This window comes from Poecilia formosa, unplaced genomic scaffold, assembly GCF_000485575.1.
Source record: "Poecilia formosa unplaced genomic scaffold, Poecilia_formosa-5.1.2 Scaffold217, whole genome shotgun sequence".
NCBI lineage: Eukaryota > Metazoa > Chordata > Actinopteri > Cyprinodontiformes > Poeciliidae > Poecilia > Poecilia formosa.
Window position 1 is genome coordinate 293,377 of NW_006800156.1, and position 25,432 is coordinate 318,808.

A 25,432-nucleotide genomic window follows, 5' to 3' on the forward strand; every position below is an offset into this window, starting at 1 on the left:
CTGTAACTTTACCATTTCAAAATGTTGCCTTTAAAGTTTTTAAGTTGGAAAAACAGGACAACAAACAGCAGCTGAAGTGAACACAGCATCTTTATTGATTGATCAGATTTAATCCTCTGATCCTCATGGAGAACATTGGGTCACTTTGGGAACATTGGACAGCAGATCGATGCAGTTCAGTACATTGGTACATTGGTTGAATGATTCACTAACAGGTAAACCGTCACATCCTCATTTCGGTTTTCATGCAGTAAATGGACAAACTTCTAGATGTTTATGAGGTTTAGTGGTTGGATCATGTGTCAAACCTGAGGCCCGGGGGCCAAATCCGGCCCACGATAGTGTTTTATGTGGTCCTCTAGTTTCCAGATATAAACATTACACCAATCAGTATTTCTTACTTCTACTACTCTGCTGCCTCACCCTTGATGTAAAGCTAAAGTTCATGACTGGTGCTGGGAGTAACGTCATAAGTGCAAATTTACCTAAATCAGAACATTGTAAGAGGTTTTAACGGTGTATCCTGGAATGATCGGCTCTTTGAGAACATTCATGATCCTGTTTTGGCCCAACTTGAGTTTGCCCGCCCTGGTTTGGATCAAAAGGTGGCCGGTCGGATGAACATCCGCGCCGCCTTCAGGCTGTACGTGGCCGGTTTGAACGTGGGCCACACCACGCCGTTCGCAGTTTTGTAAGGTGTGTTTGTTTCTGGGTCGTATGTTCCTTTGTAATAAATCCCGTTTAAGTTAGCCGCCTGGCAGCTGTTGTACCACCACCCGCCACCGTACGCCTCCGCACAGTTCTCCCCCGACCCGTCGTTGTCTTTGTCGAAGGTGCTGAACTTGACGCCGCTGTGGGACGCCAGAGCGTCCCCGGCGTCTCCGGTGTACCCGGACACCTGCAGGGGGAAGCCCTCGACCTCGGTGCCGACCCGAACCGTGTACTCAGCCGTGGCTACGCCCCCCTCCCAGTCCTCCAGCTCCACCTTCAGGATGGTCTCCCCCTGGTTGGTCAGCAGGTGGAGGTTCTGGTTGCCCAGCCAGAACTCCCCCTTCCTCAGAGCGTCCGCCGAGCCGAACCCGTCGCGGTACTCGGCCCAGGTGCGGTTGAAGCTGACGGAGCCGCTCTCTCTCTGCTGGACTAACAACCACCCGCCCATTATGCCCTCCTGCTGGCAGTAGACTTCCACGGCCGCCGCGGAGCCAGCGGGTTTGATCCTAAAAAGACCGTTCGCTTCGCCTTTCAGGTGCTTCTGGTAGGCGTCGACGCAATCTGGGGACAGAGGGGCACACACCGAAGACCGCGGATTAGCGAGGACCGGCTTTGGATCAGCCGGCTCAAACTTACTGCAGAAAAAACGATTCCTTCCTTCAATCAGTTTTAAAAAGCAAATCTCCCAGTTCTACTGTGTCTGGACCAGGGCTGGGCGATAAATCGAATTTATCAATCGATCGATTTGCGGCGCTCTTTCCGCCTGATAGTCTGGTATTCTCAGTTCGATTTGGGACCAAAATTACAACATTTGTTGCATTTTCAGTTGCTGTGTTTCTCTTTCTCACTGCACTGTCAAACTAAACAAACTAATTAAAAAACTGTTCCCCTCCTCGCCTGTGGGGGCGCTGCACCAAGAACTACTGAAGGAAACAACAGGACAACCTCTGAACACGCAACTTCCTCCTCCACAACATGTGAACAAGCAGCTTCATATCTGAGAGGTTGTCAGATTTCTCTCTAGACTTGGTAAAAGACAACAAGCCATTTCTTCCGTTAGCATTAAGAGTCTCACATTTGTTTTGGTTGCATTTACCCAGAATGCCCTGCGCTGTAGTCCACTTCCTGATTTTGGAGCAGCCTCTGGTCCGTTTGGCGTTTGCATTTGAACTGCACCAGAGTTCACATCAACCGAACCAGACTTTTATTTTCAGGCCACATCACCCAGCCCTGGTTGGACCAATGGAAACATTTAAAGTTATATTTGCTACAGAATGGGTCGATGTTAGAGAGCCGATAACGGTAATTAAAATGGTTATAAAGTCCTCGGAGAGTCAACGTGTTAGCTAGTTTTGCTTTTCAGAAATGCTAGGCATTCTTATGTCACATTAAATGTTTAAATGTGGAAACTAGGACCAATAAAGTCGCAGCTTTGTATTCACTTCCTGTTTTTGGTACATATGGCTAGCTAACAAGCTAGCTAGCTAGCTGTCTGGCCTCCTCCTTCCCGTCTCCTACAGATCCTACTCCAGGTCGGCTGTTTTGGTACCTGTTCCTACAAAGTCCGCCTGCCGTTCCACAACCGTGCTCTTCACACTGCGAGCATGGAAATCAGGAATGTCGTCCTCCACGTTGTCGGTCATGAACGCGCCGAAGTCGGCTCCGAACGGGTCCAACCCGGATTTAGAATCTGCCAAGATGCTTCCCTTGGATCCCCCGGAGTGGAAGGATGAAGAGGAGGATGAGCCGGTGAGCGTTGGGAACAGGGAACCCATGCCGCCCTTTGTGAAGCCACCCAATGTGTCACATTCGGGTCCACCGCCCACTTGCTCCACCCGCTCCACCGGCCCATTCTCGGTCTGGATGACCGTCCTCCTGATGGTTCTGGTGCAGCTGACGGTTTTGGTGTTCACGCTGACGCTCGGCTGGCTGGGGAGTCCTTGGCTGTTGAAGCCGCTGAGAAAATCGCCGTCGCCGCGTCCTGAGACCTCCGTGATGGATTTAGTCGGGGATCCGGAAGAGGAGGATGAGGAGGAGGATGAGGAGGAGGATGAGGAGGAAGACGTTGAGTGGGGAGAAGTACCTGGGACCTTGGAGATGGTGGCTGGAGATGAGCTGGAGCCTTCCTCCTCCAGGATGAACTGAACAGTATTCACCTGGAAACAGAAGAAACTACGTTTTAAGAATGGGAGCCAATCATTTCATCATTCAGGAAGCTTCCTGAATGAACCTTCCTTCATTCAGGAAGGTTCATTCTGAATCAGGCTGAGGCTAAATCCTGGGAAACAACCTGAGAGAGTCACATCAGGAAAGTTTAATCTAGAAATTAACACTCAATTCACTTGTTTTTCAGCTACTAGTGGGATTTATAAGATAGAAGCTAACGTAACGAGCTAACAGATATATTAAACTGCACTTTGGACACCCGGTGTCAGACGTTCCTCTGCAGAACCAGATGAGGTTCTGATGAAAAAATTCAGCATTTTCAATCAACAGAAAGAAGACATCAAAAACCAGTATGGCCTTGAAAACTGGAGCTGGAAACCCCTTTCTCTGAGGTAAATTACATTGTTTTACTATTAACTGGGATTTATTTCTCATGTCCTTCAGTTTCCTTCTGCTTAAATACGTCGCACCTCTTGTTTCCGGAGAACCCAAAGCGTTCCTCACCTGGGGGAACACGTCCTCTGTCCGCTGCGCCGCCACATCCTTGGATTTGAACCTGGAGTCAACAATCACATCCTGCAGCGGCCGGCTCTTCATCACGTACAGCGTCCCCACCGTCTCCACGCTCTGGGCCGTCTGGGCGTCCAGCTGGTTCACCTGGGGGAGGCAAAACATTTTCTCCTATAACAAACCTGATCAAACATGATGTTCTTTTGCTGATAAAATTCGTTCTCTTTATTATAATTTTTGCAGCATCAGTTATTTGTTTTTAAGTGGAATTGCAGCTTTTTACTTTTTTATGTAAACTGGATGCAAAAACAACAAAGTTTGCACACATAACATAAATTACAATAGATACATTTTACGAATCATGAAGCTTCACTGATGTTAGAAGTGAGATATGAAACTTAATCAAACGGGTGTTCACCTGCTTGTCCAGAGCCACGTAGCTCTCCCGGTCCACCTGGTACTCGGTGTGTCCGCCGCAGGATCCCTTACAGGAGCGCAGCTTGATGTCGATATCGACCTAATGGAGGAGCAAAAAGTTATAAAAATAAAAATCTGCACAAAGATAAATCAATACGTTTTGCTGCTGCCTTGTTTAGATGTTGCTCTTTCCCAGATAGTGACATTTACTTTTCTTATGTTAAACCAAATAAAAACATAGATATAAAAAACAGATCACATTATATGGCTTTGCTCTTTTTCCTCAGTCTCTATCCAGTTTTTGGCTGTAAAAGGAGAAAATAAGCATCTAAAATCAAATTAAAGTCAGAGAGATAAAATGCTTTCTTTAGGTTTTTAAGTTTGTTTTCATAAGCACCAAGTTTTAAACCTTAGTCTTAATTATTGTAGTTGAGATTTATGATTTAAAACCTACTGATTTAATTCAAATCTGTTTTAAAACAGACAAAAAGCAGCTAATTTTTTACAGTGTTGGAGTTCTCTTAATTTTGAACAACTGGGCCCAAAATAATTCATGCCTGACAGGATGAGGTAGGAAATATAACAAAACTATGTAAAATAAAGATCCGTTTTAAAAAGATCAGGGTTTTAAGTATATTTTCTAAAAAGACAGCACATCAAAAACGATTGAAATCCTTATCAATAACTAATGAAACGTATTTTCAGTATTACAAGAATAAAAACCTTGTTTTAACTGCCAAATGAGATGCAAATAAAAACAACCAGAGTAATGAATTAGTCTGAGTGAAGCTTGTAGTTTTTGTCTGAGCGTACCTCCAGTTTCTGCATCTCCACCACCTGCTCTTTGACCCGGTCCTTCAGCGCGGCCAGAGCTTTCTGCTGCCTGTCGATCCGGACCTTCATTTCAGAGATCCGCTGACGCAGCGTCTGGGCCAGGTTGTAGTACATGTTGTCATTTCCTGCAGGAAAAAGAGACGACCCGCTAGCATCAAACTGGGAAATAAGTGGATACTAATCATAAACTAAAAAAGTTAAAAACTGTAATTTCTGAGGGCCTTTGTGGTTTAAAAACTGTATCTAAATTTGACCTCACGCTGTGTTACGTTTAGTTTTCCTGTTTCTACCAAATGTTCACAAGGCCAGAGGCGGTGCTGAAGGCTGACCCGTGTCCAGGGTGAGTCTCTCCGTCAGGATGTCGTAGGTCTGCTTGGACACCAGGTCCACGGAGCGGTGCCGGGCCTTGTGCTGATCCAGCAGGCTGCGGATCTTCTCGATCTTCTTCAGCAGCTCGTGGTCGTTTTTATCCATCAGGCCCTGGATCCTGCAGCCCGACGGGCATTTTGAGTACTGATGGGAAACGCATGGGAATAGAAAACTTTGAACAAATATAAACCAAAATCCTTACAGGAGAATCCTGAATTAATACAAATAATAAACATTTTCATATCAGTGGATCCTTCAGATCAACTAAAACCTCACCGACTCTAAAAATAAATGAATAATTTAACAATAACAATAAGCAAGCAAACTAAAATAAAGCCTCTGAGTTGATCCTTCAGCTTAGTTTTGTTTTTTAGTTGAGCTGAAAGCTGCTGACACAAACTGTTGTTCCCCAACAGGCTGATAAAGAAAAATCCTCATTAAGATAAAACCTAAAGTTCAAAAGCTTGAAAATCTCCATCAAACCTAAAAATCATCTTAAAAACACAAAGTTGTGCCAAAAAATTCATCTTCCAAATGAAAATGAGATATTCCAAGATATTTTTTATGAAGCTTGAGCATTATTACCAGAAGCTCAAAATGCATCAAGGCTTTAATCAGAAAACTAAGAAAAAATCTGAAAAACTTTCATTGTATTTCGTTGTTGGCTGCTTTAAATTCGTAATAAAGCTTTTGGCCTCATATCAGGCTTATTTTTACAAATGTTTACAAAAGTCATTTTTTCAATTCCACAGAAGGCTAACTGTGTTAAACATGTAGCTTTCCTGTGATTATTTACCCAGTCATCGTCTGTGCAGAAAGGCCACTCTTTCTGGGTGGCGCATTTCTCGTCTCTGGTGGACGGTTCCACCGGTCGGGCTCCTCTGGGGTCCAACAGCGCAGCCTGGACAAAAACACAAGAGAAACGTTTATCTTCTGTTTGGAGACGAATGAAAAAAATACGGATTTCAACAAAAACTTTATATAATTGAGCTGTTTGGTTCAGTAGAGCCATTTCAGGAAAATCTGATTTTATAGTTGATTGTAAGGTTTATATTGTAAATTGTTCAGTATCTAAAAAAAACAACAACTATCTACTAGTGATGAAGAAAAATGTGTAAATTTGGACTAACCAGAAAAAAGTTTTAGAGTTTTTATTAGAACAGTCCATCATTACATTAGATCAGGTTTTATATTCCTGATCTAATATAGTGATTTTATGTTCACCATGTCGTGTTGGAGACGTTTCCAGCAGATCTTAAGGTAAAGTTTAAAGATAAGTTTTGTCTCACCTGTGTTAAGGCCACAGAAACCAGACAGAGCAGTAAACTGAGCTTCTTCATCCTTCTGTCGTTCTTCCTCTCTGAAGATCCTGAATGTTCCTGCAGCCCGGCAGTCGGATCTTTTGAATCGTCCTGGTTGTTTGTTGAGCCTCTGACTCAGTCAGTCGGGTCTGATCGGAGTTGAGCAACAGCTGAACGTTGCGTTGGCCGTTTTCTGTACTTTGTGTCTCTTCTCTGCAGTAAATAAACACAAAGGGAACTCAAACATGCTGCTGGATAAACAGGCATCTCAGGCTGAGCTGCTTCAGTGCAAACAGTGACAAACCTCTGACGGTAATTTTGACAATGACTAATCAATATTGGAACAATCACCAATAGGTAAATAATGTATCATTTCATTTGTTTAAAAGGGGACATTTCTGACTCATGAACTCTGTTGTGACTCTGTAAACCTGCCAAGAAAATAAGCAAATTTTCATTGAGAACTCAGTCAGGTTGATATTTTACCATTAAAAGAGCAGAAATGGTAAAACCAATAACTAATTATCTGTTTTGCTTTGTTGTCTGACCGCCCAGTTATGATTTTCAGCCCAATAAAGATTGTACGTCTTAACTCAAAGATAGTTTAGCTGTTAGCTCATGATTTTTATACACAAACTTATCATGAATGTTTTAACTATCATGCTAACAGCTACATTAGCTCATGGCAAACAGTTGCCTTAGCTGTTAGCTTGCAATGTTAGGCTAATTAGCTCCTCGTTAACTGATTTTCAAGGTCTACCAAACTTTAATTTCTCTGATTCTGGTTTTAAATCATAGCAGAAAATGCTAAATTATCTTGAATGTGCTAACAAGCAAGCTAACAGTTACATTAGCTCATGGCTAACACATACTTTAGCTGCTAGCTTGCAATATTAGCTAAATTAACTCCAAGTTTACTGATTTTTATGGTCTACTAAACTCTTATTTGGCTTATACAGTTTTTAATATGCAAACTTATCTTAAATGTGCTAACAAGCAAGATATAAAAGCTACATTACCTCAAGGCTAGCATTTACTTTAGCTGTTAGCTTTTAATACCAGCTATAAAATGCACAAGCCACAACAGAAGTTATGGTAAAATGAAACTTATCGTATGGTAAGTTTATTATAGCTTCTATATTAGTATAACTCTTGTTGTTGGCTTGTGTTGTTTTTTGACCCTTCTGGGTTACCATAGATTTTCAATGTAAGCGTTTCCCTGCAGACCAGGTATAAAAGGTTTCACTGATCTTGTTGCAAAGTTTCTAAATGATTTATCGTGATATTTTTCTGTCAGGTCCTACAGAGATCTGAGTGTTTGTTGCCCCCAACGCTTCATAAAGAGAAGATTTTTAATTTGAAGCAGGAATGATTTCATAAGCTAAAATATTTTCATACACATAAATATTAAAATCCATAGATCTTCATTAAAATGAAATGTTGCTACATCAGAGTAAAGAGAAAAACATTCAAACCTGCACATTTCCTCCTGAGTGACTGCGGTCGTAGATAATGAGGTTCAGGATCAGCTTGCAGGACTGACTGTGGGTTTGGATCCGGGATAAACAAATCAATCTCCCTCTCTCTCTGATTCAGTTTGGGCTGCATTGTTCCTTCAGGTCTGGAGCAACGTAAGAACGACGTCCTGGTCTCATTTCCACTCCGGTCACAGGCCTTTGGATCGGACACAGGGGAGGCTTGAATCTCCCTGAGGAGAAAAAGGTGACAGAATAAATTTAGATTTGTTTTACAGTGTCATCATGTCTCCCTGTGAGCTTTAGCATCTCAGACCCTTGAAACATACATGCAGTGCAGGAATCAGAGTCTGAGCTACAGCAACAAATATGTGATTGGCATGCAGAGCAGTTCTAGCTTACAGTAAAGGCTGATAAGCAAAGCTTAGAGAAACAAATGTGTTGATGCTTCATGTTAAAACGATCATGTTAAAAATAGAATAACTTTCATCCTTTACAGGCTGACTGCCAGCTAAAATAGCTAAATCTGTCCGTACTTTAAGTTATCTAACCAAAACTGTTCCATAAATATAATTTATAAAACCTAAAACTTAACCAAGAAACCGTTTCCGTGCTTCATGAACATAACAGGATAAGGGCCAGACACCAGGAGGCCTGCTGATCAAGATACGGGATCAAATTAGGAGCAAAGATTTGAAACTGAAAAAAAATAAGAAATAAAGAATCAACTTGAAAGTGAAAAAAGATGTGAAACTGAAAAGACAGATTTGAATCTGAAAATGAAAAAATGTGAAACTCACAAATTTCACAATTTCAATTTTGACAAATTGCAACAGATACAATTGAGTAATAAACTCAATCTTAATTCAAAAAGAAAGATTTGGCTTCACTCCTTTTTATTTTAAATAAACTTTTCATACTTCTCAGATCTCAAGAGCAAAATCTGACATTTGGCTTCAATATGTATTTTGCTGTTAAATATTCAGTAAATATGACCCTTTCCTGGCTCCTGATGCGGCACAAACTGAACGTTCAGGTTGAACTGAATGATTCTGCTGCCACCTGCTGACTGTTTGGTGGAACTACAGAGTGAGGACTGGAATGTTTTACCAGTTCATATTCTTCAGTGAAAACAGATTATAAAAAGATTCAGTGAGAATTTAAAAACTTTAGCTGTGAAAACAATGATTTTAAAGCAGAAATTTTAATTTTAAAAACAGGATGTTCCTGCATTAACATTAACAAAGGCCAACTCGGTTTCTGCTGGGTTACTGATATGTTTTCTTTTTTATTTCTGCGACTTTTTAATTGTTTTTCCCACTAATTTCTTTTTATCTGTAATCAGAAATAAGTCGTAATCTTTCACATGAAACCTTTGCAGCAGATTGACATTAACCTCATAGTGCAGAGATTTAAAGATGGCCGCCTTTAAAGGTTTAATTTTTTTCCACAAACAAGTTGAGGTTCTAAAAGAAATGTGCCTGATATTCCAGTCAAAGTATATGCACATATAAATTCTATATTTCCCTCTGTATTATTTTTATATTCATTCTCTTAAAGTTTTCAGCTGATATTTGCTGCTTAAATGAGATCAGAGGCTTCAGGGATGTGACTGAATGCAGAAAGATTCATTCACCTCTGAGACTTCGATGCAGATCGGAAACTACAGCATCTAAATGTTTTGTATATTTAGTCAAATATATATAAGATATTATTTTTGAAGAAAATAATATCTTCAAAAGGACACAAAGTGCAGCCCTTCTCACTATTAATAGTATTTTTGTTTACAGAGTAATAATCAGTAGCTTTAGGTTCTAATGTTGCTGTTTAACAGCAGGAGCAGCATTGTGCTGCCCAAAAATAAGCCTGCTTAAAAGCACTGACAAGAAGCCCAACAGCAGCAGTTATTGATACTTAAAAAGATCTGAAAGAATATATTGTCTAATTATTTGTGTGTCTCATAATGTTGACCAACTTCTATCTGTCAAGATCGATTCATTTATTAAAGGGATCTATTATGAAAAATTCACAGTTTGCATGTTTTTTTAATCATTTCATTTCATTCTACAAACAGCAAAAGCACTTAAAAAAGCTGACTTTAGTCCACAAGTTTGTGTGTTTTGGTGTCAGGAAAACAACCCTCCCAGTTGTTGAGTCATAATGAACTGCCGTTACCTAGCAACCCCAGCTGGTCACCTAGCAACCGACGCTGAGCTCCAGGACTTTGGTCAGCTGGTTACAAAGTCTGACCAAACAACAAGTGTTTTCTTGTTGACTAACCATCCAGAAACCACTCGCTGCCTTCTTGTTGGTTGTGCAGGAGGCTCTCCTTCTGCTTTTCAAAGATGTACGGTTGAATAACTGCAGACATTTTCTCTTGCGAGTGTAAATGTTGAGTTGGGGGGAGTGGCTAGCAGCAGCGGCAGCAGCAGCTTCTGGCCGCAGCTTGTTTTAGAGCGTCTTGTTTTAGACGCTCTAAAGCAGCTCATTCTGAAAACAGGCAGAACTGAGCTGACTAAAATCTCATTAAATAAGAATAATTCTATCCAAAAAAATATAAAGAACCTGTTTTGTAGAAACCTATCCCAACCTGAGCAAGGAAGCATAATAGATCAGCTTTAAACAAGTAGAATGGTTATTATACTTCAGTTATCCTCCTATAATAAACAAACAAACCAGATGTATTTATTACTTTCCTTTAGTGAATGGTTGAGTTTAAGGTTTGGATTTTGTTCCATAAGCTCAGATAAAAGCAGATTAATATTAATAACAGCTGATTTTCTCCTGCATGTTGTAAATCAGCCTGTAAGCTGAAATAATTCACCGGGGTGAAATCAAATCAGTTACAATCTCCAGAAATTTTATCTGAGCTCCTCCCACACAGCTGAGGAGGGAACTCCACCAGGTGTCCTGCCTCTCCTGCACCCACCACATCTACGCTGCCTGAGCAGCAGAGAACAAACCAGACCTGCAGGCAGCAACCAGAGGAACACAGGATGACGCAACGACACCCAACATTCCTCCTCCAGGCGGCGGTAGCCGGGCCGAAAGGTGCTGTGGTGAAACGAGTCCTTCAAGAACCAGACAGAGACGCCGGAGGGGCGAAGATCGGCTGATCCAAACCAGCTTTACAGACAGAGCCTGGAGGTAGACATGAAGAAACGAGAGGAAACTTTGTTTAGTTTATTGTTTGATGTCTGAGGAAGTTCAGAGAAAGGTTTGATGTGCGTCAGGCTGCGGCGCTGAACTGAGGTCTGGCTGAGGTTTGGGCTCAGGCTGCAGCGTCGCATGAGACGACATCTACAGTTCAGCTCACTGAGCGTTACGAAGGCCAGATAAAGGAGCAGCACCACCATTCAATTGTCTGCAAGTAGCTCCACCCGTCCGGTTAACTCTGCTTACGATAACATAAAAAAAAACATGTTGACACCACATAGAATTAGGACACTACTGGCTGTTGCTTGGAGACATTTTGACTCAAGCTGTGAAGCAATCCTGCAGCTCTGCAGCTGTAATTTCTGCAAAGCAACCAGAAACTGTTCCTCCTGTTTCAACAACAAGGAGGAACAGCAAGCAGCAGCCTGGGTCAAAGGTAACATCACAACCCAAACCATTCTGACCAAATACCGACGCTCAGAACCTGCTCTTAAACTAACTGTTGTCAACAGCGTTTCTAAACAGTTAGACACTGTCACCTAACTGTGTTTAGACAAACTGTTTTAGACACGCATGAAACAGAAACACACACCAGAGAGCTCAAGGCTGCCGCAAATAGTCGGCATTTTCGACTAAATTGACCAGAATAACACGAAGAGGTAAACAGAAACTGAATTTATGTCTATTTCCGTTTATTTCCTGTTAAGCTGTTGCAAACCCAGAGAGCTGCTTCAGTCTGCAAATCAGGCGCACAAACGAACGCCTCAGATGAACTCCTCTGTCCGTATCTGAGGTGCACAAAGGAGCGTAATCACAGATCCTTCCTCCCAGCAGCTGTTGAGACTTTAGAACAACAAAGTGTTTTACATCCCTGATGTCATTTACAGGTTTTTCATTTCTTGAAAACAGCCTGTCGGTTTTTATGCATAAACATGGTACATTTCTAAAATTATTCTACTCAGCTGCACAACCTTTCAATCTTAGTGTGCTATTTTTATTCTCATTTTTACATTTTATAGTAGTTTGTATCTACATGCTTCTGTTCACCTTTAACTTGCTGCTGGCTCAATTTCCTAAAAGTGGAACAATAAAGGATGTTTCTATTCTATTATTCTGTTCAGTCTCATATTTCAAATTCACAGGCTGAATGCTCAGCTTCAGTCCACCGTTTAAACCTTAAATAAAAAGAGCTTTCTTTAATTTCACTTAATGTCTCTACTTAACAACTTCTGGAAAGGAAACTCAAAACATTTCACCTAATTGCTGTTCCAAAAGACACTTCTACTAAACAGTAAGGACATTAATGTAGCATTTAGTTTAGAGCAAATCTAACTTAATGTCACAAAGTGAGTGAAAGCTGCTGATAATTTACCATTTTTTGAATTCTTTTGTTTTCAGGAGATGCATTAGTTAGAAAAACATTTTTATTTCCCTATTCTGGCTGTTACTGTTCAGCTCTCCCCGCTTGAGCTGAGCGACACACGGCTAGAAATACACAACAATCCCCGCCTTCGTGTGGTGACGCTTGTCTCGCCGGCTAAGAAATGGTGTGGAGCAACGGCTACCCTCTTTTAGCCTCAACTTCAACGGAGGATACGAAGAGAAAATATTTCAGTGAATTACTTTAATATACGTGTCTGAACTTCAGAATCAAAAAGCTCAGACAGACGTCAGGCTGTGTTTTAGCTGCTTTACTAAAGCAGCCGGTCGGCCTCCGTCAGTTTAAACTCCGGTCGTTTAACACCGAGTGAAACAAATAAATTAACCGCTCAAAACTTACCAAGTCGTAATCACATATAGCATTTAAGCTGGAAAAAACATGATAGAAAACTCAGCTCCTCCAACATCACCGTTTGTTTTTCCGCGTTTCTTCTTCAACTACGTGTAGACGGCAGCCGAGGGGCATAACTGGCGCTGTGCTGCCCCCAACCGTCCAAAGTTTAGCAGTACAGGTGAGACTTCTGATACATTTAGGAGCTGCACAGGAACATAAGGCACGATAAATTGGGATTACAGAACAGGTCAAAGTGTAATAACCCATTACAGTAATTCGAACACAAAATTCATTTAAAAAGGGAAAAATCTTTGATCAACCATTTGAACTTTTGAATATTTTAAAGGTTTTATTGACATCTGTAAGTCCGGCAGTACATATTCCTCTGCTGTTTCACTAAGGTTATTATTATAGCTTTCAGAGCAAAGGCAATGCAACAAACTCTGTATAAACCATGTAAACATCAGCAATATCTAACAATTATTGTCATATTTAGTAACAAACTGATTATTGATTATATTTGGTCAATATATCTCTCCATCCTGAACTTAGAGAAGGTCAGAATATGGAGGTAAGACTTTATGAAAGTATAATAATTCAGTTCAGTTTATTTATCCACAATATAGAACAATTTCACAACAAATATCGTCTTAAGGTGCTTTACCGATAAAAGTAATTAAAATCCAATCACACAATCAGATTCAAAGTCAGTTTCACAGAAACTCATCCAGATGTCACTCCTGTTTAAACCACTAGAGGGAGGAAAAAGATCAGTGAACAGCCTTTCCTCCGCTGGCATTTAAATGAATGTTTGTTTCTGTTGGTGAAGCTGCTGCAGGGCAGCCTCACTGATGCACACCGCTGTTTACACTGAAACAATAAAATAACACTAAAGTAAATATATTCTGCAGCTGACGAAGTAGTTTGCACACGTTCACCCACAAGCTAAATTATTTAACCAACACCTGAATTAAGAGACAATTATTTTACAGTAAAGTTGATCATATATGAAGCAGGCAGGGCCAGAGATACTCAGGGACAAAAACTTTAATCCCCTGAGCAGAAATATGAGTTTATGCAGCAAACGTTGCTTTACGAGTGTAATGGAAAACTTTACTTTCGACTTTGTATTTTCTGCACATAATAGATAGATAATAAAACCAATACAGAGAAGGGAGTGTCTGTTATTTAAAAAGTGGAGTAACTTGGAGCCTTGCTCCGACTGTTGGTATGTGAAGGTCATCTGGAGTGGGAGTGGAAAAGAGGATGTGTGGTTTCAAAACATGAATTTTCTGTCTGAGTGCAGAGGAACTTTGTTTCTGTTACATTTCTCTCCTCGTTACAAAAACATTCAATAAAATTCTCAAAGGATTCAGTTGTTATCGCCTTATCTAAAGATGACCCGTTATTCTTCCTTTATCAGGTTGGGATCGGTCAGAAGAGGAGGGCAGAAAACCCAAAAACTGTGTTCAAGTTAGAGTAGCAACACTTCAACATATTTTACTCAAGTGGGTAAGAGAGACAAGTTTTGTTAAGTTTACTGAAGTAACTGATGACATTAGCAATCATTTAATATTTAAAAATTACGATATAACATTCAGTGGAAATGTTGGTATTTTAAGCATGAAAATTACAATAATTTATATAACTAACAAAAATTAACAGTAACATTTTCCAAATAAGTTTATTTGGAAACTTATGAAACTTTAAGAAAACAGCAGGTGTGTGTTTGTGTCTGGTGAATTTTTGGTGTTTGCTTTTCATTTAGTGGGTCGAAAATCCAGAAATTTTACTCAAGTAAGAGTAAAAATACTTCATAATAAAATTACTCAAGTAAAAAGTGAAGTGTAGTGAAAATACTCCTAAAAGTATTTTTAATAAATGTAACTAGTTACTGCCCAGCTCTGCTCGATCGACCATGACAAACATTTCCATTACATTTTCTTGCAGTTATTGTTATAAAATTAGATTTTCTGCTCAGTTCTGAGCTCCTTTCCAAATGAAGCGAATTAAGCAAATTTATTTTTGTAATGTCAAATTGAGCAATTATATGGCCAATGGAAACGCAGCTACTGAAGCTCCTGACCAGGCATTTTGTTTTACAGGCATTTAACAAACAGAGAATAAAAGACTATAAAGAAGATAAACATATAATGAGTTTAAACACCGGTTTTCTCTCTGCTGTTTTAAGACTCGTGTTGTCACTGCCGAGGGTTAAATAGGCCGTTTTATTACTGAACCACCTCCTGTATTAGATGTTTGGTTTTAATTAAGCAGAACTCAAAGCACACTTTGGTTGGTTGAAATGAGGCGTCTAAATTTGTTTGCTTTCCCAGGCATCATTAACCCACAAGTCACTAATTATGACTTGAACGAGGATGTAAGCTGTGTAACAGGAAGAGGTAATTACGGTTATTCCCAGATGACAAAGAAGGTGGGATTTCATGTTCAGAGCGTAAATGTAACAAACACTGAGCATCAGCGTTTCGTGATTTAAACCCCGGAGGCTCCGACAGATGTCACGTCTGGAAAAATCTGCTTTTATTAGCAGGAAGTTATTTGAAGCTTTGCCTGGAACTGAAGATCATTTCAGTATTTGGCGTTACGAGTGAGCGGTCAGCGTTAAACACATCTGCCACGTTTTATCAGTAAACTGCTCGCTTCCCCTTCCTTTTACAGAGCAGGACACACTTTCAGTTTACCTTCAATTACTTCAGTAAATCAGAGTAAATACACTTCAGTTTGGTTTGGGTAAATTAAGGGAAATGAGGAGTTTCAGTGATGAGCATTTTAAACAAATAAAGCAATAAAACATTTATATGAGCAGGAGAAATGAGCATTTTAGTAGCTTGTGGAGAGCTTAGAAATAAATCTTATTACTGCAGACCACCAGTAGGAAGTAGCAGCATCTGTGCGAGATAAATAAACCAATAAACATAAAGTCAAGCTATGCAGCAACAGTGGGGCCCTCAGGGGCCACCATTACACTGTAAAACATCTGAGCCCCATGTAGTTGTGTCTGCTAACTTCTAAACTTTAAGACAAATAAATCATGTGAGTTTTAGATTTTGAACTTAAGTTTGTGAAAGATAAACTTAAGTTGTGTTAACTCTCTATTAAGATTTATTAGCACTTAAAAAAGATAAAGGTGGAAGTGGGGATCAAATCAAATCAAATTTTATTTGCACATCACATTTCAGCAACGAAGCATTTCAAAGTGCTTTAAATCATGGAAACACAAAAATACAAAGCCATAGAAACAATATGAATAATGTTCTTAAGGCTGCTTGTCCTGTTTATTTAGTCACAACTCATTGTGACTTTTAATAAAATGGGAATCTAGAATTTCAATTTGCTAAATGGAAACAGAGAATTTATGAAAAAACTCCCATTTTTCTATAAAACGTTTGTGGTTGGGATGAGGAGGTTTGTATTCAGCCGTACCTCGTTTCCTTGTCAGTCTGCTTCCTCCAGAGCTCTCACAGCAGCAGACGCTTCATCATAGCCAGAATTATTCACGTGGGATTTTAATTACATTTAATGGAAACATCACAACTGCAAAACTGAATTTTTTTGACAGCAGAATACTGAAAAAGTTTTGGCCACATTTGTAATTGAAACTCATGTAGTGGGAATAACTGAAAGCTGCTGCAAACACAAAGTCTAGATGTGAGGAAATGAGGGGAAATACTGGAGTTTACATGGACAAATGGGAACCACTGGAGTCACTACACAAAAGTCAAACCACCATTAAAGAGTCCAGCTTTCCCAACATGCTGTCTCTGCAAACTAAGGAATTTGCAGCTTTATAAGTGGTTTGTTAAAAACTCTCACAAAGTTCAGAGTGAATACAGTCATTAATGAATGTCCAATGCTGAGCTCACTTCCTGTTTCCCACCTGCCTCATCAGGATTCAGTGCTTAAACTGCTTGAGTGTTTTGTGGTGAAACATTTTGACCCCAATTTTACATCTGGCTGAGCAAACATCTACTTCACAGGCACTCAGGCTTCTCTCACTGCCGCTGCACCTCAAGGACCATAAAGGTTTATAAAGTCATTTAACGTCATTGAAAGGCCTTATAAAGCAGCTTACGGATAGCATACAGTGCACCTAATGGTGCCATTCATTAAAAGGGGCGTGGCCGGGGTCAGCTTTCTTTCACAGAATTTGTTTTGTCCAAAACGTACGGAGAAAAAAACGTGCCGTTTTGTGTCTGTTTTTGGAAATAAAAGGAAGCATTTTTCAGAGAAACCTGGAGGATTCAATTCTTCTTCTGACCTGAAAATATGCATTAAAGGTCAGCAAAGAGATTCAGAAAATTTGACAGCATGTAAAGAAAAACGAGCTAAATGTATAACGAGAGAATGATCAGTTAGTACAGAGAAGACCTGATGGTTTCCATAAATCCCTCTGCACATGATCCTCAAAGGAGCATTTTATGCACCGAGGGTCAACTGGACCAACGGTTTTCACTGAGGAAAAGTTTCCAGTCCCTGCAGCAGTTTTAACAGCTTTACCGACTGACTGCTGGTGTCGAAAGGTTGAGCCTCTGCTGTGCAGCAGTAAACGTCGATGTCTCTCTAACTTCTTCTGTTTCTCCTTTTCCCTGCACATCCGCCTGTATTAACAAGACATAAAAAATGAGTTTCAGGCACATTCAGTCAAGCAGCCAAAGAAATCTAGAAAGACAATTTGATTTATAGTTCTACTGAGCTCAAGGAAAAACTCTCGTAACGAGTAGCCATGAGGTTTTACCCTGGTGGGAAACCAGTTTGGTCTCCACACAGTCGTCTTAGTTCAGCCATGTTGGAGGGTTTTAGAGTCAAGACTTTAACAAGCTTCATCTTATTTCTTCATTTTTCATTTACTTATCATTCAGAGGCCGTCTTGCTGGTGTCCTTTGGACCTTTGTCCTGCTGCCAATCTAATCTTGATTTGTCCATAATTCTGAGGTAAAGAGAAGAATTCATGGCTCCATCCGTTAAAGCAAGTCGTCCAGATCCTACAGAGGCAAAGCAGCCAGAGATCATCACACCACCAACCACCATGTTTCCCAGTTGGTCTGATGATGCTAATGCAAACTGTGAGGAGGTAAATGCTGCTCCATAGCACTGACTGAGTTTCATACTGTAATGTTTTGCCTGATCTGTAGGAGTTGGTTTCCAGAGCCTGAAGTATTTATGCTGCTGCCTCCAAATAGATTTATTGGAAATCAACTTCAAGCTCGAGGTCCAGTTTAGTTCCCACTTATGAGGTGAAATTCCCTTTTACAAATAATAGATTACGAAGCAGAGAGTCAGCATGCCAGGGTCAACACCACTCTGCAGCCCGGCTCACACAACCCGCCGTCGCTCCTGATCGTCCTGCCTGAGCTTATTGGTTGAGCTCCACCCACATCGGAGCGTTCCCTCCTCTACCCGACCCAGGGAACAGATTGGGTCTGCAGACTGAGTCCAATGGCTCTTCATGAAGTTGTTGAAGTGATTGTAGCCATTTTGGTACTGGATGCCCTTCTAGGACCCAATGCCTCACCAGGATCTGTTTGTGTTTTGAGTCTTTCTGACAGAAGATCTTCATTGGAGATCTGCTCCACCTGCTGCTGCTTATGCACCACTGAGTTGTCAGCGCCCTTCGTTTTGATGGCGTTCTTAGAGCAATAGATGGACGGGGCACTGCTTTGGGGTAATAAACGATCTGAGCTCAAAGTTTTCTATTTATCTCTGTAGCATACATGGCATCTGACCAGGATGTTTGCTGTGGAGGTTTTCCTGACCTGTCTGACAGGAAGGAGACTCTAGAGCAGAACCAGATCCCGTTGGACTGAGTACATACTTCCTTTCTTTCCCAGGAATCTCTTATGATTCCTCAGGGTTAGCTGGGAGCATCCCTGAGAGATGAAACTGAAAGACAATGAATTAATGACTTATTGGCAGAGAGGTTAAAGGAGTAGTTTTACTGCCTGAATTTGGATTTCTGGACTGACTTTGGAGTGTAGTTATCAGCTATTAAACCAGTCACTGATGCTGGTAATTAAGCAGTGTTTAATTTCCCTGCTGGTTTTCTCACTTCCTTCACTTTTATCTCCTCTGTACTTCCTCTTTTCATCAGCTCCTGTTTTCTGTCCCGTATCTTTCTCTCCTGTTCCTCCACCTCCAACCTGAAGCCGATGCTAATTGGCTTCTGATGCATTTTTAATGTCCAGCCATCCAAACCATGCTTTCCCAGTGAGCTCGTAACTCACGTCTGTGTGCGTGCGTGTTTGCTCTTCAGTTTAAGGATGCAATTAGGGTTGGTGTGTGCATGTTTTCTTGCGACAGGAAGGTAATTTGTACTCATCTTCTCCCGCTCCAGTCCCTGCGGACGCCTTAATGGCCAAAATGGAGAGCTGAGAAACGGGAAGTCAGATGAGACTTTTTTGTGTTGTTGTTGATTGCCGTTGGAAAGTTTTTTTTATATATATAAAAGCTTTTCCTCCAACTATTTGACGGTGGCTGCACTTCAGTGAGTCAGCTCACACTGTCCTGCCATGCTGCCAGCAAACTGGGTCACTCGTGTGTTTGTTGGTGTGTGTGTTTGTGCGTCGTCGTACCCTTGAGTCCAAAATATCCTTAAAAGGGTAGAGTAAAATAAAAAAAATCTTTGGCTGAACGGTTTGAGCAATCTTCCAATTTATCTTCAAGGTTAGACTCATTATGGTTGGGAAGAGCCTTTGCTCGTTATTTGTATTTTGTATCAGGAACATTTAAACAGAAATGTTTTAACAAATGCTGGTTTCTGTGAGCAGTTTCCTATCAGGCTGGATTGGCACCAAGCGGATCTGAGCTCATTGGGACACAGTTAGTCTATTCATTAGTTAGGGCTTGGATCCTGCATGTTTTAGTTTGTTCTCTGGCTCAACAGCTGAATCAGACGATGGTTCATTAGCAGAGCTTTACTGAGGAGGAGATACTTGGACCATTTCAATCAGCTGCCTTAAACCGTAAGACATCCAGGACACCGGAGACCAATAACTACCCACACCACACATTTATGATGTGTTAGCTGTCATGTTTAATCTGCTATAAAGTTAAATGTAAGGATGCTTTCACACCAACCCTGTTTAGTCCAATTTACTTGAACTCTGGTAGAAAGTCCGTTTCATTTGGGGAGGTATGAATGCGTAGACAAACTCTGATGAGAAAAAAGCAAACTTTGGTCAACCTTCAAACCTCGGTTTTGGTTCGGTTGAAGTGAACTCTGGTGCTGAATGCCAGGCGGACTAAAGCGCACAGCATTCTGGGTAAATACAACCAAAACAAAAGCCCAAGTGAGAGAAATGGCTCCTGGTTTTTAGCTAAAAACAAAAGAGAAAACTACTAAAGTCTGACAGTTTTTGTTTAGAAGGAAGTTTGCTCACTTTCTTCTTCAGAGGTATTCATGTTGTTTCCTTCAGTGGTTCTGGGTGCAGCGCCCCCTCAGGCGAGGAGGGGAACAGTTTGGTCAAAGGGTTTAGTTGGTTTGACGCAGTGCAGCGTGAACGAGAACCACAGCAGCTTAAAATATAACACATTTACTCCACCATCAAACCGACGCTACCGGACTGTCAGGCGTTTAGCTTTAACTAAATTTAGATTGATAGCTCTTTAGTTTTTAGTTTCTTGTTTAAAGTTCTTGTTTTATTTTGGTGAGTATCAGTTCTTCCTGCTGCGGTCTCATCACTTCCTGTTTCCTTGCTCTCTTGTTTCTCTCATTTTGTCTTTGTTTTAGTCATCCTCGTATTGAGTTCTGTTTTCTAGTTACTGCATCTTTACTTTCTGCTCTCCCATTCATTCACTACATTATCTCCTACACTGTTCGCTAATGTTTCATACTTTAACCTGCAAAACATGGTATGCAAAGTTAATGTAAAAGATTGATTTAAACAATGTGTGGAGTAAATATATTTTTTACTAATGTTAAAGATGTGTTTCTTACTCTGATTCTTTATTAACCTGAAACACAAATATTCACCAACACAAGCGGGCGTTTGAGATCTTTTCTCCTTGAAAACTTTAACAATAAAAGTAGAAACTGCTGACATATAAAGGACTGCATCCAGTAAGCTTGACCCAGTCCAGCGTCGGTGTAAATCACAGCCGAGCAGCAAGAAGGTCAGAGCGGCATAACCTCCGATGACAAAATAATAAATTACTCCAAAAGGCCAAACCAAGTCAGCAAGTAGGGTCAACATCTGAGCCTCGCTCCTGAATTAACCATGAGACAAACTTTTCCTTCTGCGTTACATTTTTTTAATTTTAAAACAGATTCGGACACGGCTGAGCAAATATCCTGAGAACAATCCTGGAGAGAGAAAATATTACTTTGCTTAAAGAGAACTGTGAGTTGGTTAATCAGAAATTTGAAGCTAGTCAATAATGAAATAGATGGAGCAGAACCTCCTGTATTCTCTGAGCTCTGTAACATTTACATGAAGCTGGAGAAAGCAGATGATAAATGTTAAAGAGTTACACCAGAGGACTAAAACCGTTGTATTTGCATTCATTATTTAAGGAAGCACAGGAGACCGTCTGATGATGAATGCTAATTAGAAAAGGAGAGAAAAGGCGTCTGACCTGCTGGCCTGGAGGTTCTGGTGAGGTGAAGATCTGCTGAGCTGTTCTTTGCAGTTTATCCTCCAGACAGGAGAATGTCAACCCGACCCATAACTCACGACGCAGAGCATGTGTTCAGGGCGGCAGGTTGATGGAAACCGCATAAATCTCTGGGAATGTCGGTTCCCTTTTCAGAGGGAATTCCCATCCTTCAGTCACCATGGAGACGCTTATTATTATTTCATTACCTAATCTCTTAATTCAAGAGCATTTCTGGATTTTCCAGAGTTATGGATCTTTATCCTGTCAGAGCTACTAAAGGAAACACACGTGACGTTCACATGGGAGAACATGTGAATGATCAAATCCACATGGAAACTTCCATGTGAACTCAGTAAAACATGTTTTTCATGGATCCACATGTGGATTTGGAACAATTGATGGTGTAACATGTTAAACTCCTTGGACTGAAGATATGGAAACATGTAAAACTGTGTTTTATTATACAATACAAAAAGCAGAGTCATGAAGTGGGGTGGAAATTTATCGTATTATTATTTATCAAGTTAAATTTCTTACCATGATTAGAATTTTTTATTTATTGATACAATAAATTATAATTATGAAAACAGTCTGTAATGTCAATATTGTTATTTTTGCTATTTTCTCCACTGTTTGCTTAATGAGACCATCAGTCTCATAAATCAGAAAATATGATTAAATTTAGTTGATGTGCAGTTTAGCGACATAACCTAGACTTTATAGTGTGACTGGTGTCCTAAAGAAGCATTTTTCAAGAGCAGTATTTGTTTTTACTGGGCTGTGAGTGCAGCCACAGCCATACAGTTACCTAAAAAAGAAAAAAATAAATGTCCCTTATCGTTGTTTTATTGTTATTACAGTAGTACCACAAAGTATCATAATGAAACTTTAAGTCCATATCGCCCAGCTCTATCATGAAAACTAGTGTTAGTGTTTATTTATTCTTTGATATTCTTCCTAATCTGATGGAAATGTTTCCAGACTGGGTTGCATGAAGCCTGGGTTCCAGTCCCAGCCTGGTTTTTCTGCTTGGATCTGCATATTTTCTCTGTGTTTGCATGAGTTCTCTCTGGGTACTCCAGCTTCCCCTCCCAGTAAAAAAAACATCACTCTTGGCTTAACTGGCTACTCAACAAACATATGGAAATTAATAATAATACTAGTGAAATTTCTTTTTATCTTCTGAGATATTTTCCCACATTTTTTACAGACAGATGATTTTTCATCTCCATGACAGAAACTGAAACCTGAAGAAGAAACTGACTGGAAAGCTGATAAACCTTTAAGGTTTGTTGTTTAACCATCCAGTAGAGATATTTCAGTGAACTGATGTCCTTAAATGACATTTCTTATAAGAACTAAATATATAAATAAAATCAGAGAAACTGTTGCGAACATGCTATTCCATGACTCAGAAAGCACAACATGGAAAAAGCATTTGCTCCCCTCACATGGCCTCTGAGTTTCTGAGCATCATGGTTCGGTTGTGCAGTTCGTGAATGTTTAACGAGTTGAGCAGCTTCCCCCCTCCAGAGAGAAGAGATCCCGAGTTCAGCAGAAAGAGCACAGCATGTCTCTTTAAATTATCCCACAATCGTCGGTTTTTAACCAGGTCCTGGCCTCGGCGTTTTTCTGCCCTGATGATTTTGTCTGAGGACAGCCGAGATGTCCTGCATTTGAAACTGCTTCATTCTCACAGACAAATGCAACATAAACAAAGAAATGTATTCTATTATTCTACCATGGTCTTTAAAAGTAAGACTTTGATGTCTAAGAATGAGGGGGATAAACATAAATGTTATTAAAGTACCGCAATTTCGCTGTGTTGATCCTCATTATTATTTTTAAATAAACATTGACCAATTTATCCGAGTACCAGTCTGGACCAGTTACCATGTCATAAAGCTTTGCCACCAGTTTATGAAAGGATGAAGATTTTGTTCATTTCTTGAATGGACGTCACATCTCTTCAGGGAATATTTTAATAGTATTCATTGATTTGAATGAGAGTCCCAAAAAGTAGGGCGGGGCAGGGTGAAGGTAGGAAGGGGGTAGTTTATGGTAAAGGTAAGGTGAAGTAGGCTATAGGTGCATGGGGTACAGTGACTGGTTAAGCATAGGGTAGAAATATGGGTAAAGAGTGAGGTTAGGTAGATTATGGGCAAAGGGTGGAAAAGGTTATAGGTAAAGGGTTGGGTGGAGAACAGTAAGGATAATAAGGGAGTGGGGCATGGCTAAAATATGGGATGGGGTAGATAATGGATGAAGGGTAGGATGGGAAAGAGTAGGTTAGAGTTATGGGCAATGAAAGGAGTGGGGTAGATTATGGGTGAAGGGTAGAGTGGTGGAGGGAGTGGGTAAAAGTATTCAAGGTTTCAAAGTGGGTAAATGATTTTGTTTGGTTTGGAGATTTAAAATCCTTTTGAGGGAATCACTGGATTAATTCTTACACGTCTGAGTCCTGTTTCCTCTCATGCTTTCCTTTCCACCTGAATGACCCAAATGTTTTTAAAATGTGAATATGGATCCCTCCTCTTTGTTGTCCTATGTGTGAATAAAAAGCCCCAATGAAACGTGAAATGATGTTTTCTGGTCTTGATTTGGTCTTAAAGTTTTCTTGAATCTCCTCCATCAGTTTTCCTCTCTGCCTCATTTCCCGTCTGAATTTCCAGTTGACTGACATCAGCTGCTTTTCATTTGTCTCCTCCTGTACAGATACTCAGAGATTTTATTATATTTTCCTCCTCTCTCTCATTTCATCTCGTATTCCCTGGACGTGCAGCTGTTTTTATTTGATGTAAAGTTTAATTTTATCCACCTGCCTCTGGAGCCTTGGAGTTTGAATCTGGACGCTTCTCTGTGCTATAAGACATCCAAAATGGAGATTTTAAATTGAACGTAATGGGAGCAGCAGCGTGACGCTGGCATTGAAGTCTCACAACCCCATTAGCTTTAATGCAGAAAAGAACAAACTGCTCCCAAAGTAGCAATAAAAGATGCTGGGATAAACGCCAACATCTTGCTCAGGCGTCAAAATGAAGGGCAAAACAATCATTTTAAATAAATTAGCATATCATTAAATAGTTATTTTAACCCAGTAGTTTAAATTAAAACGTATTGCAACATATTTAAAGCCCCCATTTCTTAAAAATATTGAAGAACAATGTTTGTTTCTAACAATATTTCAATATTGCGTAAGATTAAAAACATGGTGTTATGTTATCACAGCACAAGTTTTTCTATTTATGATTTTTGTGAGCCATATTCATCAGTTTTGCTGAAATAAATGATTTAAATGTCACTTTGAGTTGACTGAATTTAAATATTAGCTGAGTTTTACGTTTCTAGTTTGAACTTTCCAATGATATGCTAATTTATGGAGATGTGCTTGTAGACAGTTACCAACAAAAACATAACTCTGCTTTGTTCAAAGCCAGAAAGACGCGTCAGATTAAAATAAACATTTAATCAAAAAATGTCATCTAAGGTCAATCCAATCAGTTCCAGCCCATTATAATTGGGTTTTTCCCCACCGGCTTACAAACAAAGATTAATCTCTAACTTATCTGCGTCTTTTCCAAACATCTGCACTTTAAGAAACACATAATGCCGTTTGTCAAAGCCTGTATGGCAGGTTGTGTTAGGAAAATTGGATCTCAGCAAACAGAATCGCTTTCCACAGCTTTGTTTTCCTCCGATAGCAATCAAGGATAAAAGTTTATCAGAAAGTAAGCCAGAAACTTTTAATGATTTTTTTAGTTTGTTTAAAGTCACACAGGGACAAGAAATGTGTCTCACTGAAGTGTTTTGATCACAAATCTGGCATCAATACAACTTATAACTCACTCATGCAAACTGTTGACGCCTCTATCAAAAACTGAAGGTAATTTTGACAAACAAACAGCGAAGCTGCAGGGAAATAAAGGCAGAATGAAAGGAGGGATTTCAATTTTCAATACACGCACATCTGAACCAAACCTCAGCTGGGAAAATTAAAATCAAACTCTTCAGAGCCATGCAAAGCAGGTTTGTGAAGCAGCGCTGTGTGTGTGTGTGTGTGTGTGTGTGTGTGTGTGTGTGTGTGTGTGTGTGTGTGTGTGTGTGTG

At 40.2% G+C, this 25,432-nt stretch overlaps 1 protein-coding gene across 2 annotated transcripts; it reads right to left on the minus strand.

Annotated features, from left to right (window-relative positions):
* Positions 1-72: 72 nt before the first annotated feature.
* Positions 73-12,802, minus strand: fga (fibrinogen alpha chain). 2 transcript variants are annotated; one of them, XM_016679686.1, is made up of 12 exons: positions 12,720-12,802; positions 10,752-10,924; positions 7,784-8,016; positions 6,297-6,521; positions 5,804-5,908; positions 4,968-5,151; positions 4,618-4,763; positions 3,806-3,904; positions 3,382-3,534; positions 2,787-2,867; positions 2,261-2,756; positions 73-1,272 (listed from the first exon to the last, which is right to left on the minus strand). In XM_016679686.1, exons 4-12 carry the CDS (start codon positions 6,345-6,347, stop codon positions 599-601), a joined length of 1,989 nt encoding a protein of 662 aa, XP_016535172.1. In that variant the 5' UTR covers positions 6,348-6,521; positions 7,784-8,016; positions 10,752-10,924; positions 12,720-12,802; the 3' UTR covers positions 73-598. The 2 variants fall into 2 exon arrangements, with proteins under 2 accessions (XP_016535172.1, XP_007568127.1); XM_007568065.2 differs by having other exon boundaries at positions 2,261-2,867.
* Positions 12,803-25,432: the final 12,630 nt, after the last annotated feature.

Bases quoted from the DNA above. Each gene is read 5' to 3' on its own strand.
- fga (XM_007568065.2), bottom strand. From the start codon at position 6,347: ATGAAGAAGCTCAGTTTACTGCTCTGTCTGGTTTCTGTGGCCTTAACA. The intron at 3,535-3,805 runs GTGAACACCCGT...TGCCTCCCCCAG, and splicing joins ACGTGGCTCTGGACAAGCAG to GTGAACCAGCTGGACGCCCA. The intron at 1,273-2,260 runs GTACCAAAACAG...CTCTGTCCCCAG, and splicing joins GGCGGACTTTGTAGGAACAG to ATTGCGTCGACGCCTACCAG.